The 20,086-nt window shown below is 43.2% G+C and overlaps 1 protein-coding gene across 7 annotated transcripts in view; it reads left to right on the plus strand.

The window, feature by feature from the left end:
- ITPR1 (inositol 1,4,5-trisphosphate receptor type 1) overlaps nt 1-20,086 on the plus strand; it is a 169,406-nt gene that overhangs the window by 14,475 nt on the left and 134,845 nt on the right. For all 7 annotated transcript variants that reach the window (XM_040569062.1, XM_040569063.1, XM_040569064.1 and 4 more), the window contains one exon: nt 1,927-1,997. In XM_040569062.1, the coding sequence (XP_040424996.1) occupies nt 1,927-1,997 (71 nt within the window). The remainder of the gene's footprint in view (nt 1-1,926; nt 1,998-20,086) is intronic.

Raw genomic sequence — 20,086 nt, forward strand, 5'->3', positions numbered from 1 at the left:
GCAGGTCTAAATATCCCTTAGTATTAAAGGCATCCTTGTTGATTTGATTTGCAGTGTTTTAAGGTAACTGTATTATATAATGGCCGCACATCTTCTGAGCCTAATTTAAGCCAGAAATCCCAATTGCTATGTGAAACATGAAATGCATTATCATCTTAATAAGCCTTCGTAATCAAATTAGCTTTGTCCCATATTTAATTTAGTCTTTGTCCTGGAGAAAATTAAAGAAGCAAAGGAAAGATTTGGTGTAATTGTACTCTATACCATGTGGAGTTCTGACAGTCTTATGTCATAACAATGTGTAATGACTTGTTCATGTGGTTAATGAAGGTTGAGAAGCAGATACCACTATACATTCTAATGTCATTTTAGCCAAGTAACTCTCTTTGAAGAGTGTTCCTATTTAGTATTTGTATGACATGACTGTTGCTTAATTGTGACTTTGCTCTTGCTGTTTCCCAAACTCAGTGCTGTCATCACTGTGATTACTGGTGTACTTTGGGCTGGCCTCCTTTGGGCTTTGCACCCTGTAAAATTATTTTCTTAGTAATTTGGGAAGTTCCTCTTACTTTCTATTTAATATCAGGATAAGAGAGAGCATTTGCACTGAGTTTAACTGTGTGGGGGATTATCAGAATAACCCATTTGGCTTTTAATAATTTTGGCCGTTTGTTTGCTAGAAGCAGGTGTTTCAGCGAGATCAGGTATTATTAGTATTATTCTTGTTGGAGCACATACATGTTTGTTTAATACTGAACAGGGAGAAAATCCATGGGGAAAAAGTAACTTACTGTGAATGTTTGCATTTGCAAATTTTAGATGCATAGAACTGTTGATCCACTTAGTCTCTCTGATCTCTTAATTTTTATGCACTTCATAATTTTCCATAATTGTTGTCTCAAGATGCTCCCTGCATGTAACCAGCCTCTGCAAGGAACAACTCTCATATTCTAGGTTTCAGTCTCTTTCTCAAGTTGATTCTGCATGAGAATGGACATCTCTACCCTTTAAGACCTTGGAGTTTTACTTTCTACTTTTGTGTAGAAAGCCTCTTTGACAGATTGGTTTTAAGGGGCCAAATTGTGTAATTTTAAGATCAATTCAGAACCTGCAAGATATTTGGTTACAGTTGCGTTTTTTGCTATTTAGAAATAGTGCTTGGTAAAAGAGCAATTCCGTGTAGGTACAAAGCATGCTAAGGGCAGAGAAGTGGTGACAAGTGCATCTTAAATGCTTTATTTATTCTGTGGGCTTTGAGTTCACCCACAGGGTCTTTTGCCAATGTGTATTCACAGGAGAAGCTCTGTCCAGGCATTTCCTATTGAAATCTTTTGGGTTCACTATCCGATTCACTTCCTTTCTGGTAAAACAGGAGGTTAGTTTGCTCTCATGGCTTTGCTTGTGTTGACGACTGGTAAGCAGGAGGGTGTATTTATGCCTTCCTGTCTTGTGGGAATCAGTTTGCATTGTGGCAGTTGATGTTTCTGCCTTTTTTGATACTTGAGGGGGTCATAGGATTGGTGTCCAATTTATGCAGCCGTCATATTTTCCTGTTCTCTGTCCTTTAATATGAACACAATTGCAACATTATTTAAATCTGTCCAAGAGGCAATAATTGTTTTAAGGCTGTCTCTCACCTGACTAGAATATGGGCTGTTCTGTCTGCACCTCAAGGAGGGGACATAAAGAAGATGCAGCATACAGGAGCAGTGACTTATTTATTGTCCCACCCATCCAGGAGCATAGCTCTGGGCAACAGTAAAAATTAGCTGCATGCTTCTTAGAAAGATTTGGCATTTGGGGAATGTCTTTTGCTGAAGTGGCCTCTCAGATTAAATATTGCAGATAAACACTTAGGTTTTGCTAACGAGGATATAAGCAGTTGCAAAGGAAAAGAATCTCACTTTATTTCTTGTTTCTTTGCAGCCTTGTGGATGATCGGTGTGTTGTACAGCCAGAAGCAGGTGATCTTAACAACCCACCCAAAAAGTTCAGAGGTAAGTTTACGAGACAGCTTTTTACCCTTCTGGGTGGAAGAAGTCCTTTATTTTGTGCAAGCTACTTTTGAGCACCTCACTTTCTATAGAATATTTTAGTGGCATCCTTCTTCCACAAAGGCCAACTCACGAGGAAGGAAAAAGTACGTATGTATGAATGTCTGTGAATTGTGCTGTGGGACTTACAGGAAGGCTTTGTGAAGGGCAGTGGCAAACTGAGGCTGGCTTTCAGATATGTCCAACCAGGATGTCCCTGCAAGTCTCATTTCTTTTTCTCCGAGTGTGGTTTGGTTACTATCCATACGCGCCATTTAGTTACCCAGTACCAAACCTGTTTCTGAGAAGAGGAAAACGGAAAGGAGCAAATGTTTGTTGCGACTGTTGTTGTTCAATCTCATCCATTGTTAGCTAAGCTTGAGTTTGCCTTCTTTATCCCAGGAAACTTATGCTTAGTGTAAGAAATTAACGGCTCCTTCTTTGTGGAGTTTGGCTAGGTCTGATTAATTTAAGAAAAATTTTAAGGAGGCAGAGAAGCACTAATTGTGATATTGCTTGGAAAAATCTTGGTTTCTTTCTTTCACCTCTTGGTCGTGTCTTTTACCCAAAGGATAGCTCAGCCCAAATATTCTTAAAATTTGGTATACCTTTTATTGGTGTTCTCAGATGTGGCAGTTACTAATTATCTCTTTGTTGGATGAATCTTGTTTCTTTGGTTATGCTTCGGTTTTCTCAGGGGCCTAGAATTGCCATAATTCTGTTCAGATTTGGCTAGGTTGCCCTTGAAAATTGTGTATCTTCTGTGCTGCTGTTTTTGTTTGCCTCTGTTTGGGTTTTGTTTCTTTGGTTGTTCTGGTTTGGTGTTTTTCCCATGACATGAGGATGTCTCCTGTAATTAAACTTTTAAAAATGTTACTGAAGTCTGTGAGTTCTTAGTGTTTTTTCCCCATTTTACTGGAAAACTGATAGCTGGTGATTTGGATATTGAAGAGCAACCTGGAAAAGCTTTTAGAATTGACTGTTAAGCTCTCCAGAACAAGAGCAATGGTATTACCTATCAGTGCTCTAGTTCGTGTAATTCTTGACAGTAAAGTCAAACAAAGGAATAAACCTGGATTTGACTGAGACTACTGGGTATAGAAGAGATTGGGGGTGGAGGTGGAGGAGAAAGAGGCAGGGAAAAAAGGAGAGAAAAACAATTATTTCTAGCACAGTTTGGGAACTGCAAGTACTAAGAAACATTTGTCTGACATGAAACATTGTGGTTGGACATTATAAAAGTTCTCATATTAGTTAAAATTTATACATGGAGAAAGAATGGTATGAACATTTTCCAACCTTTGTAGTTACTTCACTAAAGCTTTCATGAGGAAGTTTATGCTGAACGGTAAATGGCAGCAAAAGTCATAAAAGTTTAGCAGGCACGTCAGTTGTTTATATGCATGCTTTTTAACTGTGGTCTAAGATAAAATGCTTTCCACAATAGATATTCAGAAGAAACAATAATGAAATCTATCTCACCATCTTCAACACAAATAGAAAATATCCCTTTTTTAATGAAGCAAAGGCGCCCAGATACTTGCCTGGGGTGTTGCCCAGGAAGTCCCTGGCAATGTCGGGAACTACAGCCATGTCTCCTCAATCGTGGTGTTTTAATGGCACCTTCCAAAAATACCCTCCTTGCAAGTGGAACACAGAGTCTTCCCTAAGGTGTATTTATCCAAACAACGTCGTTTACTTCTGGGTTACAAAGCAACAGTGGGCATCTGGTGAATGTAATTCACTAGTCCCAATATTTAGTTCTGTCATACTTGAGACTTCCTTTTAATTGCTCTGGGCGGTGTCACAGGTACAGCAGACCGTAGCACAAGGTCTGGTTTTACAGCAGCAGCGTGTGGAAATGTTATAGCAGCCAATGAATTTTGTAAGCGGTGTCCACGCTTGCTCAGTGATTTCTCACAGTCCACGCTAGCCATCCCAGCTGATGTGGGAGCTGCTCTGACTGCAATTTGAGGAGTGTGATCTTGGTTTGAATTCAGATCGGTGCGGAACGCTGACACGTAACTGAGAAGTAACTTTTGAAGATCTTATTAGAGCGAGACCAAAATTAATCAGATGTCAGTGACTTACATTGTAGCTTTGAAAAGACACAGTACTGGAAAAATGCCTCCATGCTCTAACCTGGTTTATATCTATGTGAGAATTCTCTTTCAAATGAACTGTGCATTAAGTTGTCCAGATGCAGGTCGGTCACATCCGAAGTCACCTTCTGCGGGGAACCCTGATTGTGGCTTCATGGCCCCTCCAGAGGGTCTCACTTCAGGTAGTATTTTTAAAAAATAATGCTAAACTTCTCTGAACAGATCTCGGGCAGATGTAAAACTGTCGTAAATACGATCGTCATGCATCATGTCGTGAGGGATATTTAGAAGCAAGATTTTCTGCTTAGAGATGCATGCATCGCTCTTAGAAAATTCAGTGTGAAACTAAAGTGTGTCTATCCAGCAGAAGAATGAATCCATCCTGCCTTTTCGTAGCCATGGATGTTTCAGGTTTTAAAAAGTCTTGTTGCCTAGGCTACACTTAATCAGTTGCATCTCATGCCAGCAGCAGGGCCCTGGGCTACTGCCTGGTGGTTTTTCTTTTCTTCCTACTTCAGGCCCTAGAAATGCAGCGGAGTTGCTGTGCACAAAGTAGTGATATATGTGCACCAGCCTTCTACCTGAAGAGTCTGTACCAAAGGCAAGGCAGTTGACAGTAACACTTCGGGAGCATACGCTGTCGCTGAGCTCTGATAACCTGCCTGCAGTGCGCAGACAGTCCCGGCCTGGGGAGCCTCTTTCTAAAAGCAAGCACTTCGCTGCTGAAACGGGTTGGTTTATGTTAGTAAGTCACTCCTTTAAAAAAATGTTAGCTTCAAGTTGTCCCAAGGAAAACTTGGTGAGGGAAGCTTGGTTTGTGCCTGGATGAGCTGAATTGAACAGAAGGATTTGCAGCAGCACAACTGGAGTCGGAGATGGGAGCGATAGAGCAGTCTCTACCACTTTCAGTCTGCTCGGAGGAAAGCATACAGAGGTATTTTAAGGACACGAGGGCTTGTTTTGTTGATAAAGTTGTGGAAAAAATAGTCTGACATTAATCTGGTCGTGTTGGAGCACTGAAAGGGAAGAAATGCAAGAGGAGGCTGAGAGGAAGGTGGGATAGAGTTCAGGTAAGATTTGGGGTGCAGAGTAGAAGTACAAATAAAAAAAATTAAAGCAAAAAGAAACAGAGGTCATGATAGATGGAAAGAACTGAAGTGCCAGAGCTTGAAGGTAGTAGTAGTAGGTCTGTAGAACTCCAAAGAAAGTTATTAGTCCAGCCCACTCAAATTACAACGATCTCTTGCCAGTAGTTATTTCACATATTAAATGCTGTAGTGCCTTTAGGTCTTTAAAATGTTAGTATAAACACTTGACAGTGTCGAGGCTGATTTTTTTTCCTCTTCCTTTTTCCCCATTCCCACCAGAAGCAAATAGCATGCAAAGTTAGTGGTTTGAGGTTGGACGGTAAATTATGGCCTGAGATTTCAGTGGATTTTTTATTCTGTCTTTCTGGACCGCTGGAAATAATGGTGTGGTTTGTTCTGGTTTTGTTTTTTTCTAAGTAGTGTTTCTCTGGCCCTTCATATTTTCAGCTCCAACTAATTCAGAAACCCTCTAAAACTGCTGTGCAAAACATTAAGACTTCAGAGTTACGTTCATTTAGGTGTTTCTTTTTTAAAATGTTAATATGAAAATTCTTGGGAAAGTATTTTGCTTGTCCGAATATACTGTGTACAGATGAGATTCCTGGAAAAAATCCTGGTTGGGGAAGTCTCTAAAAAAAGAAAGTGTGACGGTTCCTTGGTTGTCTGAACTGCTTTGAACAACAAAAAAAGACATTTTATGTATTTTATAAAGCTGGAATCTAATAGCTGCCTGTGAGTATGACTGTGCATCTGGGTAGTGACTCTAAGAGAACATCCTTTTGGTATGCACGGGTTTCTGTGGCAAGTGCAAAGTACAGCTGGCCCTTTGGTGAGGCCAAAAGCACCGCTCTATTTCATTAGAAATGAGGCGGACTTGAATGCCGGGAGACGCTTGCTGCTTTCTTTGCAAACTGAAGAAGTCAGACCTAGCAATAGTGGCAAAGCTGAGGCAGAGCCCAGGGCTGATACTCTGCTTTAGCCGCTGGAGCTGTGCTCTGTGTTAACTTGTGTGTGCTTTGCAGAGGTTTTATCTGTGCCCGTGCTGTAGCGGAACGTAGCGGCGCGCTAAGCCGAGTGCGTTTGCTCAACGCTAGACGCTCGTACTACACCGAAACAGCCTGTCTGACAGCCGGCTCAGGAAATTCCTTACAGCTCTTTATTTGGGATGCAGATTCGTCTGCCAGGGATCCAGAAGCTGCCGCGATAGCTGCCTGAAAGGCAGGGAGACGGGGCGCTTACTGGGTTAATCTGTCCGGCAGCTCCCTCCTCCCAGAGCACTGTTTTAGTAGTTGCTGGGCAACACTCTTTTTTTTGGCAAGATGTTCAAGGAATGAACCCATATCTCTTAGACTTAAAATACCCTCATGGCGAAGCAGAAGATGAGTAGTTCGCATTCTGTTTGTTCTTCTGATCCTAATCCATACTGTACGCTCCTTGTGCGTGTTGCTGTCAGGAAGCCTTGGGTTGTGCTCATCTGGCATTGTTAGGGCTGGCGCTGAGGGGCTGAGCCTTTGAACTGCAGCTTCGTCTTCAGCAGAAGGAATGACCTGAGGCCGGGCACTGCAGAGAAGCTTTAATACATATAAACACACCGATGCTTTTTGATAGATTTCTCTTGTATTCTCGCTGTGCCCAGCATTGATCAAAATCAGTACTCCGTAATAAATACCCAGATCCCTCTGCCTGTAAGTGATGGAAAAATCTTCGCAGCATATAAAACTACACTTTTTTGGTAGTAAGGTAGTTCAGTGCCATCCCCTGCACTCATCAAGAATAACTTTTTGCAGTACAGGCCTTTAGCTATCGAGTGTTCAGCTTCAGATAAGCGTGCAGCCTAAAATCCTATTGCTCTCCATATGCCTTTGCATACTTCTCCAAATCTACTCTGAAAGCAATTATATCATCTCGGATTGCTTTTTAAACTTTGGTGTGAAATAGTCTGAACTGGAAAACTTTCTGCATGTATTAGATGAGTTAGCGTGGGTGTTGTGCAGAGGGCGGAGGGCACGTTCCAGGAGTGACGGTGATGAAAGGAGGGGTGTTGGGCCTGGGCTGCATGGCCAAGCTTTGGCTCCTTTTTCTCTTAGACGGGACTTACAATGCTGGTGAAATATTTGGGTACATTAATTATTCAGATGCCTAGACTACTTTAAGAAACAACTAATGTCTAAATATGGCCTTTTCACTCTGATAACAGCACATGAACAGATGAAATTGCAGCATTCCTTTTTCATTCAAGGCAGGATGTTTGAGAGTACTTGAATGCTAAGCTGAAAGCTAGGCTTAGCATGGTGGTCTTGAAGAGAAATAAATAGGCTGCAATGTGTTTGTGACTTCTCAGTTCTGTGATGTCGAAGTCACACGGAAATGCACTTGCTGAATATCAAAACTACAGAGTGGGGCAACAGTAGTAAGCACCTACTTGTTTAACTCCTGTTTTTCCAGTGGGGCAGATGCCATAGAAAGAGTTGATGATGCTTAGCCCTTGTTCATAAAGGGCACTATTGTGATTTAGTGGAAAATCAAAAGAAACTTCACTGTTAGCATGATGGCAGAGAAAAATGAGAAAACATTGAAGTCTAAAGTTTTGCCTGTAATTTCTTTATTTAAAACTAAAGCATTGGTTATTCCCTGTGGGTAGAATCTCTGTCTTGCAGAAGTATGATATAGTTAAGTATCTGAAGTACATTTTCACTGCCTTGATGAGGAATCCTTTAGTATGAGTCTTAAGCATTTATATAACTGTACTAGAAAACTGCCAACTGCCAGTGTGCATTTGAATTCGATGCCCTTTATATGATCAAGAAATCCTGAGCAGTCTCTAAAAAGTGAAGCTTTAGCCCACTGCATCCTACAGACAAGCAGGTGTTACAGGCAATTGTCACGGTGGCATTTAGATCTTTCAAAAAACTAAGAAGTCAGAAGTGTTGTATTTTCATACAAACGTGCTTTGTATCTGCAGAGGCTTGGAAAATTCTGCGAAAGGAATCCTAATCAAGAGTTGATGCACCACTTGCATGAACACACCCAAGCTTCCTTCCTCTCTTCCCAGGCGAGGTGGCAGGCAACGTGCAGCGCTCTCTCTCCTTGCGCAGGGAGACTTCAGCGTGATATCACGAACACCTCTTTTCCAAACAGTTTCAACCTCAGACTTTGTCTTCACCAGTCTCATCTAGGATACTTATATGGTCTGCTCTGTTAGCAAGCAGAGAGAAGAGAAGAAAGTAGAGCTTTTTCTTTACGAGCACAGCAAGAGAATAGACGTTAGGAGCTAGCTTGCGTAGCTGTTGTGTCCTGTGATTTATTTAAATGTGCAGCAGTAGCTTGCTTTGCTTTGAGAGTAGGGATTGGGTGCGGGAATCCAAGGGCAGCTGTGTTTGTTTGTTTATGCAGGAAGGTAAGTATTGTCAGGCAGAGGGAATCGGCAGGCTGTTCCCACTTAATTTGCCACGTGTATCACAGTGTTGTTCCTCACTGACCTATTAAGCAAGACAAGTTTGTATCCCCTTTGGGGGCTACTGTGCTGAAACAGCAGCACATCCTAAAGACATTCCACCCCCATGCTGTTAAGTGCTTTGCTGAAACCATGAATAAATGATTGGCTAAATAATTACTGCTTTAAAAAAGATGGTTTAGCAGGGTTTTGCTGCATCCTAACTATGGGGTACCAAGACCATAGTGGAGGAAAGGCCCACGTGGATTACAAGAGTCTTTTTAACTTGGCATAAAAAAAAAAAAGTTGTAGATACTGAACGCGGAGAGGAGACAGGTCTGCTTGGGGTCCAAGGCACAGATCGTGAAGATTGGCTGGGTTAAGTTTGCATGCTGGTCTGTACATAGAGTACTGTGCTCAAACAGCTGTCTGCCAACTTCTGGGTTTCAAGTGCTTTCATCTTGGATGCTTTGCATCTAGATGAAGGCAGAGCAAAGCCCCTTTGAAATGTAAAGTGGCCGTTAACATGCATAACTGGAACAGTGCCCGAAGAACACAATCTGTTGGTTCAGGTACTACAAAAGAAGAGGGGGAATCTTGTTGAAGTCCTCGTGTGAAGTTTTATGATCTGTGTGCTTCACTTGCCCATCTAAAAACGTGGGCAGCAATCTCTCCTGATGAGACATACTGTGCGGGAAGATGGGGAAATGGGCTGAGGTAGTGACCGTGTACTGAAAATGAAGAAATAAGCCAAGTTCTGGTTTAAATGTTCAGCTTTTTTCTCAACATCTTCCACAAGTTTGAGCTTTTTCCCCTGTGGAAAGTTCAGGGTATTTCAGGTAGGATCAAGGGAGGGATTGCCAAAAAGCAGTGCTTAGCTATTAAGTAGAACACTCCTGTTAATAAACCTAGCCCCAACCTTGTAGACAAAGGAATACTGTGGCTTTGTTGCCATAGTTTCAGTGCAAAATCTGACCTTAGCTACAATAACATTCGGTTAGAAAGAACTAGCTAATCAGTTTTCTAAAATTAGTGTGTTCCCTAGTACATAAGCCAGTATGAACAGGATATTTAATGAAATATTATACTTAGTCACGAGAGCCCAAGGGAGTGAAATGCCTTGATGAATCGTGGGGGTGGGGTGACATTGGTACATATCTTTTAATATAGCAAAGTTATTAAAATTTGTGGCTTGCTTAAAATTTAGGGTAGCTCGACTGTTGTGCTCTTCTGTGTGCTCAGTATACCCTGCTCTGCTCCTTTTAAAAGCTTTTAGGCTGCTCTGTAAGCTGGGAAGACTGGTCTGGCAGCGGCTCTCAGCAATACTGGTAGTACATATGCTGCTGCCAGAGGACCTCCTGATAAACTGCAGAGATACTGCCATGCTTGTCGTTAGTACAGCCCGGGCGCTTTACACATGAAGGAGTCTCCTTCGTATAGAAGGATGCAAATACTGAAGCAGATGGATAAAGTCATCAGCATGAAGTTTGTGGAAAACACTGTGTATGTGCTGGGAGAGAAGCAGTCGTCTCCTCGGAATTACGTACTGGACATCTTCAGACAGCTTTTCACCGCTTGTCTAGAGTGTTGAGAAATGTAAGGGGGGGAAAGAGAGAGGCTGGATGTAAGGTCTGGTATGTAAAATACTGTCATCAGTTCATAACGCTTTATTCGAGAGAGCTTTTATTTGAGGCGCACTGACCTAACCTTGAGTGAGATTTTATTAGGCACTGGTAACAGAGTAAAAGATAGACTTCCCATACTGTGGAGAAGATAATGAATTACCAGGTTTTCTTATATGCCAGTTGGTTATTTGGGTATAACTACATGACAACTGTGCAAATGGGGAGGTGGAGCAGACACTAGGTGAGCTGTCCCGTATTCGCTTGTTTGAAATGTAAGTTCTCATTCAGCCTGCTCACCCTTTCTGCCTGGTTGAGCTGTATTGCATACGTAGCTTTGCGGAGCCACCAACATGTTGAATCCTTCTCGCTGTAGGTCTCGAATGGCAGCTTGCAGTTAAGGAAACTGAACTGCCTTCTCTGCCAGTCCAGCGTATGGGATCATGGTAGTGAAACGCAGCTCTGCTGCTGTCCTTGGCAGCCCTGAGAACAGAGCCCGTGCCACCCAGCTCTCCGTCTCGACTTGCCTGCTGTATCGTGCTGCGGTGGGCAGCGGTCCCTAACAGTTCGGTGCTTGAGAGATACCCATTACACAGGAGGATGATCTAGATGAGGAGGTTACTCTAAGTGATGCTTACTGTTTGGTATTAGCTTTTGTTATTTCTGTCAGCCAGAATAAATTATTGATGGCCACCTTTTGTGATAGTGCCTTCAGTTAAGGTTAAAAGTGGCCATAATTAGCCAAAGATTTGCATAGCAAATTCCCTGAGATGGAACTTTGGGGCTTCACTGGATGTGCAGAAGCACAAAACTTCAATGACACCTGCACCAGAGTTTGCTTCAGAAAAATGTTTTTCGTCTTGCGTGCACTGACGCTTGCATAGAAGAGCTGTCACGTAGTTCCTCTTGGCCCTCGTGGTTTTGCTTCTGTGACATGTAGAACCGAGAAGTCTGCGCTAGGCAAGCTCTCATGAAATCCTGTTACCTTGCTGTGAAAGTCAAAGCGTTTAGGTTGTCATGCCTCCTGTGAGCGTTTCAAATGCTAGAATAGCCATTACAGATTGACTGACACTAAATGTAGCGTTCTTTGAAAATCGTACTCTAATGAACAACTTATTATTCAGTCAAGTAAGAGATATTTATGTTAGGACTAACACTTCCTTCGTACCTCATTTGTGAAAATAATTGGTGCCGAGTTCTCCTGTTGGCAATTATCATCTGTTTTGATTACACAGTATACGGAAGTTCAGTGAAAACATAACTCCTTGCTTTTGAGTTGAGGAATCTTTCCATAGCTTTCAGTCAGATTTTTAGAACAAGAAATCACCTCCAAGCTTCACTGACAGCAGTGAAACAGTGACACTGCGAGAAAATGCTGCTACAGGATTCTCTCCCAGCTTCCCTGAAAGAAATTTTCTGGTTCAGATTTTATTAAGGGTACAAAAAGCTTTGTTATGCAAAAGCAATCTGGTAGTACTTAGACCTCCCTTTCAGTGAATGCTGGCCCATCTATTTGTTGAGGTTAAAAATCATACAAGTGAAAAAATAAGCACAGAGCTTGCAGGCATGAGGAAGTAAGAACTGGATGAGGGAGCAGCCATCCTGAAAAGGAAAAAATCCTAGCTGTATCTACAAAAATCCGTCCCTCCTCCCCCTGAGGAGCCGCACATGATCTCCGGCCAGCACCAGTTAAGCTCAGACATCCCAAAGAGGCAGGGTTTCGCACTGCCGATGGCCCGCCAGCCTCTGGGACCGGGGTGGGGGCTCAGTACGAAAAGAGCTGTTTGTGTTAGGGATTCCAGTCCGTGACTGCTCGTTATGCCATAAAGCTGGGTTTTATTTTCAAAGAAACAAGAATAAATCTCAGTATTATTAGAATGTAACCAGGATCTATGTGCAAAGAGGAAATGTTTACTCCCCTCCCTGCAAAACTCTGGAGTGAATTGTTACAGCCTGAATAGTCTGGGATACAAAATGTGGCTGGAGAGAGGATTGAGTTGGATTTTTGGTTCGTTGCCATTTTTTATTTAAAAACAAAAAACTTCAAAAAGCAGAAACTGCAGTGTTGCTCTGATGAATGCTCCCATCAGTCCTGCATGTAGGTTTGTATTAATCGATAGGTTTGCATTAATCAGCACTGAAGGTTTCAGAGAAGGGTTGAAGAACAGCGTGGTGGTTTTGTCATGTTGCTGGTCAACAATAGGTTCAGCACACACAGAGGAGACTCAACTACAGCCTTTTTCTGTTCATTTAAATAGATGCTCCTGTCAAAGGCATCCGGCTGCCTTTGACTTTTCGTGTCTCGACTTCAGTATTAAGCAAAAGTGCATTTTGGAGCAAATAGATTTGTAAGCCTGCTGTTGGGATTGTGTTGGCTTCTGTCTTTCAGAAGTGCATTTTAGACATTGATTAAAAAGCAAGTATTTTATCCCCATACTGTGTGATGAGAACAAAGTGACACTAGAAAGCTGATAAGAACTTGAAGTACTGGGCTGCAGGAGAATATCAGCAAATTTTTCTGGGAAACTAAAATTGCATCTTCAGTGGGTGCTGTAGGAGCATTTGGCTGCGGAAGCGGGATGGTGACTGCGTGTGCTCAGTGCTGAGCCATACGTACGAGATTAATCTTTCCCTGCTGCAAAGTGCTTACTGGCTAAATAGGAATACCAGCACGCTATAAGCTAACGTCTTAAGGACTGGAGAATAAATCTGAAGACAATATAGATCTTAAAGAGAACTCTTCATTATTATTGACAAGTGTTAAAATAAGCTGAGAATTTATACCCTCCTACTCCTTGTCAGGCAGATGGCCTTGGTCATGAGGAATGACAACGGGGGGAAGATCCTTCAAATATGATTTACAAGTTTTAACTCCAAATATGTAGAATATGTAGTTCTTCCCATATGCTGTCAGCTGTGTGCTTAAAGCTTTTTGGCGTCGTGGAGACTTGGGTTAAATAATCTGTGGGGCGGTAGCTTCAGTGTCTGCTTCCCATTCATACAGAGCAGCAAATGGACCTCAGAAGGGGAAGGCTGACAACTTTATCCCAGTTCAATGTCCTACTCCTTTCTACAGTAAACTGTAGACCACAGCATTACTGCTGAACTGTGCGACAGCTTGACAGGTGACAGTTCTGCATTTGGACCAGAATTTGTCTGCACAGAACTCCTTGGGATTTAACAGTTTGTCTTCCCATCCCCTTACAGGTTGGGGGCTGTGTGTATGTGTAAAATATACATATTTAAAAATTGCAAGGGAAGGGAGTACACTGTATGAATAGGGGATTTTATATCGAACTGTAGTAGCTTGTGTAACGAATACCACTAGTATTTCCCTTCAGCTGCTTTTAACCTTGATATTCTGGTTGACATTTCATTTCTAATTTTTCTGATGCAAAAATCCAGAGGGTGTTTCCATATTTATTTATTTTTAGTATTTAGCTTGCAAGTTAGCTATCACCATAGCTTTTCGGTCTTCACAGTCGCGGTGCCGAATAGCGCTTTGGAAGGCCTTGAGTGCATGCGGCTAGCAGAGAAAGCCAAAAAGTGCTTCTGTAGAGGGTACAAACGTGAGTAATTAGTGCTTGGCTTCCATGAAATGTTTGGTGGAGGGGAAACCCCGCAGCTGTGTTGAGGATAAGCCCATTTCAGTTGGTGTGAACAGGCCCGAGCAATGACTGCAGGCCGGTTTGCAGTGGCAGTCGGGTTCCTGAGGGCTGTGAGGAAGCGGCCCTAAAATGGGATAGTGCTTTAGGGTGGCTGTGGATTTGGGCCACAGCTCTGAACAGGAATTGAGACAGAAGTGGTAGTGGGCATGGCAATGTGTTTCCAGAGGGGTGCTGCAATTCACCTCTGCCTGCACGCACCAACGCAGCATCGGTCACGGGGGAAAGCAGAGGGGGAGAAGGAGTAACGGGGGGAGAGGAAAGACTTTCTGCAGGCTTTGAGAAGATGGGGAATTTACTGGGGTTCTTATCCTTTACGTTAGTGAGAATTACTGAATGTTCAGAATAGAATTGGAGAAAAGATTGTGTTCTTGTAACTTCTCCAAGAACCCTCTATTGAAAAGAATATGAAAATAGAGAGGTTCTGAAATTCAAATGGAAAAAAAAAAAGGCAAACAAAAGCCATGGGGAAACTATAAAAGTTCTTAGAAAAAAAAATCAGAAAAAGTATTTTTTCAGGCATTTTTGGGGAGAGATCATTTCTGTTTTCAGAAAGTAATTTTTTCCAGCTTTCTATATTAAAGCTTTCATTATGGATACATCTGTGCTGTACTGAGGATCTTTGTGATCCTTTGCTAAGTTTGTTCCTGCACAAAATGTCTGATAACTGGGAAAGGACTGAATAGAGCTTATCATGCAAAATTAATTCCGTCTTGCAGTGCCTTGCTTTCCCCTTACTCCTAATGTATATGTTTCTATATTCTGCGTTGTTCCCTTTTTGTGCAGAAAGAACTGGATTTGTTCTGGTTTTGTAAGTACAGCGAGCCTGGTCGTTGCTTTAATGGCCTGCCACTACTATATGGATAAAACCACAGCTGAAGGTAATGGGGAGGGATTGGTTAATTGGGCAGTTCATTAAAAGGGGGGAGAGGGATTAGTGACTTCAGATTAGTGACACAAATCCACAGCTATGGACTGTTATGCTCCCTGTTCATGCCAAAGTCCTACCCCCAGAAGTACCTTTGAGACCATATACCTCTAGTTACCAAACAGTTAACTGTTCTGAAGGGCATTGTGATATTTGTGCAAAGCTTAAATTATGGTTAATACAGGATTAAAATCAAACATCATGTTGGGAACTAGACATCAAAGTTCTCAAAAGAAAAAAAAAGTGGCAGGAAAATGAGTTGCAGCCTTAAAAACCCAGTAACTTTAAAAGAAAAACTTTTATCCTGCATTGTGAAGTGCCTGTCACTTAATGTTCTTTCCCTCAAGTCATAGTTAAAGGCTCTTTTCAGAAAACCACAGTGACTCAGCTACTTTGAATGTCTCTTCAGCTAGCATGTGGTTCTTGCTGGAAGCCCTAAGATATTCTTCCACCTCCAAAGACGATTTTTATTGGTGGGTGCATCATTGGAAGCATCTTTTTGCACCATGCTAATTTTAGACATAATTTAAATATTTAGATTTTTAAAGAATTGTAAAGGCATCATACTCTGATACTGGTAAGTAGAAAGGAGGACATTTATTTATAAATACTTACTGTTTTGCAAATGCAAAGTTATGTTTATCTAGATTTTTCCCCCATTTGAAAGTGACTGCTCCATAAACAGTGCTGTCAAATGTTTATTGCAATGTAATACTGGGTTATTCTGATCTCTGCTGAAGAACTGAAAACAAGTTCCTTGAATATTTTTTTTGATTGACTCAGTTAACCAGAAGAAATGAACAGTGCATTGGCCTCCTGAGGTCTGCCTGCTGGTCAGGCGGTGGCTTCAGAATAGTCGGTGGACATCCTCGCTTGTGTCAGGCTTGAATAGCTCGTCTTGGTGGCTCTCCCTTCAGACAAATTCCCCTGTGTTTCTGCTCTGTGCTCCTCGGTAAAGCACTGCACGTTCTTGAGGAGAGGACTTGATGCTTTGTGTCATATTCTTGTGGTATGGGAGGTGTGGAGAGAGTCGGTTCTGGGCAGGCTTTTTCCAAAATAAGTTGGGTGGCCTGGTGAGAGATGCTTCTGTATGCATCAACGTGAATTTCTCAGCAAAACTTGTATAAATATATGTGAAACAAAATTAGTAGATTGTATCGGAAGAATCTGTGTCAAATCTCCATTTTGATGTAGTAGGGCTGCAATGTATCTTTATTTAGAGGAAAGAAGCTTGAGAGCTAGGAGTGGGTGAGAGTGAACGGATACTTGTGGTGATTAAAGGAAAGTATGATGTGTAATGGAATAAACCGTCCATAAGGGGTAGTGACCGCCCTGGTGACTTCTTTAATAGCCTGAGATTGGGTTTGGCAGGTGGCATCCTGTGGAGGTTTCCTCTGCTTACAAGCCCGTGGCCCAGCAGCTGGGCCGGGCTCGTCAGGTTCGTTTGGAGCTGATCCAACCCCTCGATTCAAACCTCGGCGAGTGACTGAGCTGCTGAAGTGGACATCTTCCTTCGCAATGGCTCTTGATTACAAGCATCACTCCAGGGCTCGATCCGAGGAGGCAGAAATAATCCGATATTCATGTTCTCCGCGTTTCCCTTCCACAGGAGTGTTGCCATGGAGGGGAGCGTGGGGGGGAGTGGGCAGGAGCCAGCTGCCGCGGGGCCGTGACGGGAGGAGGGCTGGGGGAGGAGAACGGGAGAGAAACGCCACGAGTCTGCTCTTCAAACAGCCCCAGGAGCTCCTTGCTGTCAGGCATCATGCCCCTCGATGTGGAGGGGCGTTGAGGGCACGTAGGGTGGGTCTTCTCCAGAGGAAATCGATCTCTGCATTGCTTGGGAAGGGAGAGACTGCAGAGCTGGCGTGCGGTGGGCTTCGTGGGCCTTGGGTTTGGTCAGGGTTACCTTGGCCATCCTGTGCACCTTCAGGTGTTGTTTAAACAAGTCCTGCTTTTAATGATACGGCGCTTAAAGGAAAAAAGAAAGAAAAGTTCTTCATTTAGCTTAATGGAGCATCACTACTGCTCTTTTTAGTAAGAAAATTCAGAATTTGTCTGAATGTTTTTCTAACGTGTGCCGTTTGTGTATTTGACTGGAATAGTTGCAGGTTTCTGAATGTTTTCAAAGGGCAGAAAGGAGACGTGCTTGGTATCTGGACATTCATCTTCTAAAAATCCAGAGACATGCCGGAAAAGTAAATTGAAGTCGTTGCTTCTGGTGACTTCCTTTCCATACCTTGAGTGACTAAAATTGAAAGTTGATGAGGAAAGTCCCAAGTGCTCATCCAGATCTAAAAGCTGAGGAAATCACTGATAACCAACCTTGCACATCTTTGTCACTTAGATTTCTGTTTTCACATAGCATCCTTATCTGCAGGTGTTTTGAGGGGAGCTCGGGTCCTACTTATACCAGTTACCTTTGGATAAGATTCAGATATTTAATCAAAGTGCTGTGTAATTTCCATGCTTAAGCCTTCAGTTGGCATTTGTGTCTGTTTCATTTACAATTTGTTGTGATAGTCTCTATTTTGAACTCCCAGGCAGAATCCGGTTTTTGAGCATCTGACACCCGAGTGCCCGCAGCCCACCTCTCAGCCCCGTGTCCAGTTCGCAGCACGGCAACCGCGTGTTGCCTCAAGAAGCTGGGGGCACTTGTTTCTCCCAAAGCAATCGCTAACATCCCTGTGGTAAAAAGTTATCCCTGGGATCTACAGATGATGAAAATAGCTAAGTGCAAACGCCTGCTGCTGACTTTTCCCTTTGAAGTCATAAATCTAGCAAGCATTGTTTCAGACCCCAGCGGGAGGGCTGGCATCAGACGGTGGCATTTAGCGCTGTTAGCCGTCCCTGCCAAGGGATGTTTGGTAGCGGCTGGAAACAGCACCGGGCACCCGGACAGGTGAAGTGGTGTGTTCAGGCACCACTGCTGATGCAGTTCTTGTGAGCTCTGTTCGATTTACAGCAGAGCAGGAGAGGGCCACGGAACTTTTGAAGACGCTCCATCGCGTCTGTGAAACCAGCGGTGTTAGTCTGCCTCTGAAATGTGGTGTGGTCTGTGCCACAGATGTGGTGTGGGGCTGCCCTGACAGAGTCCCACCTCAGGCTGTCCCGGCCTTTCCTGCTGAAGGGTTTCATCCGCCTGCACTGTCACCGTGTTTCACTCTGCAGTATGACGGGTTTAAGTCACTGCTGTCGTGTCTGTTGGATATCATCTGTTTGCTTATCGATGCTTCTGCCATTTCCGAATGCCAAGATCTCATGTAGAGAAGGAAAATGAACCCATAAGAAGGGCATAAACCTGATGTAGATCTGGATGTAGAGGCTGGACCGTCTGACACCAGGACACGTTTTTAATAAGATTATGGTACAAGTAAGAAGTGGGGAAAAAGACAGTGATCGAAACAGGAGAAGAGAAAGGAGCAAGCAATGCTCAAAGATTTCAGTGTGTTTTTCTGAACTGTTAAGGTTGTCGCTGCTTTGAGGCTACTGAGAAAGGTGGTGTTGGTGATCCAGACTCTGCTGACTGTGCTGATGTTGGGGTAGGATGTGTTCAGACAGTGATGCAGCTGGTGTTATTTAATAGCTCTCGCCAGCCCATCCATCACTTCTCAATCCGTTTTTCTTTTGCACTGATTGATATGTTATCATTATGTCAATAAGACAGCGGAAAGATGGCTTAAAACATTGAAAAAAACTAATTAATGCTTGTGTGAAAGGAAATTTTGAAAATAGATGTAGCATGAAGCGGCTTTAATAAATTAATTTTCTCTAGACTTTTCAGAGGGATGCAGGTAGGGATGGGATGCATGTGGTCACGCCGCGATGCTGAGGCTGTCTCCTGCCGCTTCCCTGGGCAGTGCTGGTGCCTGGCATATTGCTGTTGTGGTCCCTGGGCTACCCTTCAGTTCCACTGCAAGGATCAACTCAAGTTTGCAGAACACGTTTTAATTTAAAGCACGTACTTTCAGTGTTAAGGAAGAGCTTTATCTGGGACCTAGCGGTAGCTAGGTAAAGGTTTAATCTCTGCTTTTTCCCCTCCTGATCTCCAGTTCATTGTGGTGCTGGGAAGGCCTCCCAGCTGCCAGTGCCAAAAGCCACGCTCGTGTGCAGATCTCATCTTCTTGCAGCTGGCAGAAGAGGGGACTGCAATGAATGGAGCTGTTGATTCACGCAGACTGTGAGAAGGCGCCAATTAATAGGCTTTGAAATTCAATGGCAGATAAATATTGTGTTCTTGATGAGAAAGCGGCTTAGGAAGCAGGCAATGCTCAGGGTTGAGCACGCAGGTGGATGCTCCTTGCTTGGTTTTGGTAGAGTGCCGGTGTGACTGCTGCAAATTTGGAAAGCTGAATACTGCAAAAGTGGAGTGCCCAAGGGCCCGGGGCGGAGGAGCCCCCGCTCTTTGGCTCTGACTTGTGACAGAGGGATGAAAAGACCTGAGGTCCGGTGCTTGCATGTGCTTATAAAACTGTCAGCATAATGGTGGCTTTGGTTTTTCCCATCTCAAGGATTTCAGGGGAAAAAGTAGGTGTTGTCATGTAGCATTACGGCATCTAAAACCAAACTTGTAGGTCTGCTTAGTTGCACAAGGAGTTAAAGAAATGCAGCTAATGCTTCCCTTTAAGGGTATTTTTAACTCATTGATTTACTGTACGAAATGTCAGTGTTCGTGCTGCAAGCAGTTACAGCCTATTGTCCAGGGACATTGTACCTCTGGTGGTAAAGTGAAAAGTCCTGGAAGCTGCTGTATCCATTGAAAGGTAACGTTAACAGAGGGTGTTTATTTCTGCAAAAGGTTTACGTTTGGAGCCTGTATGAAACATCCCTTAAAGACAGATGACAGCGTGTTGTAAGTCTCTTTTCTGGAAGATAATGAAGTAGTAGGGCAGGCTAAAATAAATCGAAAGCTGTGATTTAAAAAGGGGGAAAACAGCTCAGTCTCTTCTGAAGTTGAACAAATGAACGATATTCTCTTCAGCTTTACAGCTCTGCTCGTCTTCCTGCAGTAGCACATGGGCAGCTCTGTACAGCGGGGTGAATTCAGTGTTTCAGTCCAGAGGCTGGGCACCTACAGTGTAGGATTTGCTTTTCTTTTGCACGCTCGTTGCCCTGAAGCGCCAAGCACGCCAGGCGATGGTAAGTGCCCCGATGGCATCTCTATCCAGGCATAGTCTATGGTGATCCTGTCGCTTATTTAGCGTGATGGCGTTGCAAT

Source organism: Cygnus olor, chromosome 10 (genome assembly GCF_009769625.2).
Source record: "Cygnus olor isolate bCygOlo1 chromosome 10, bCygOlo1.pri.v2, whole genome shotgun sequence".
NCBI classification, from domain to species: domain Eukaryota; kingdom Metazoa; phylum Chordata; class Aves; order Anseriformes; family Anatidae; genus Cygnus; species Cygnus olor.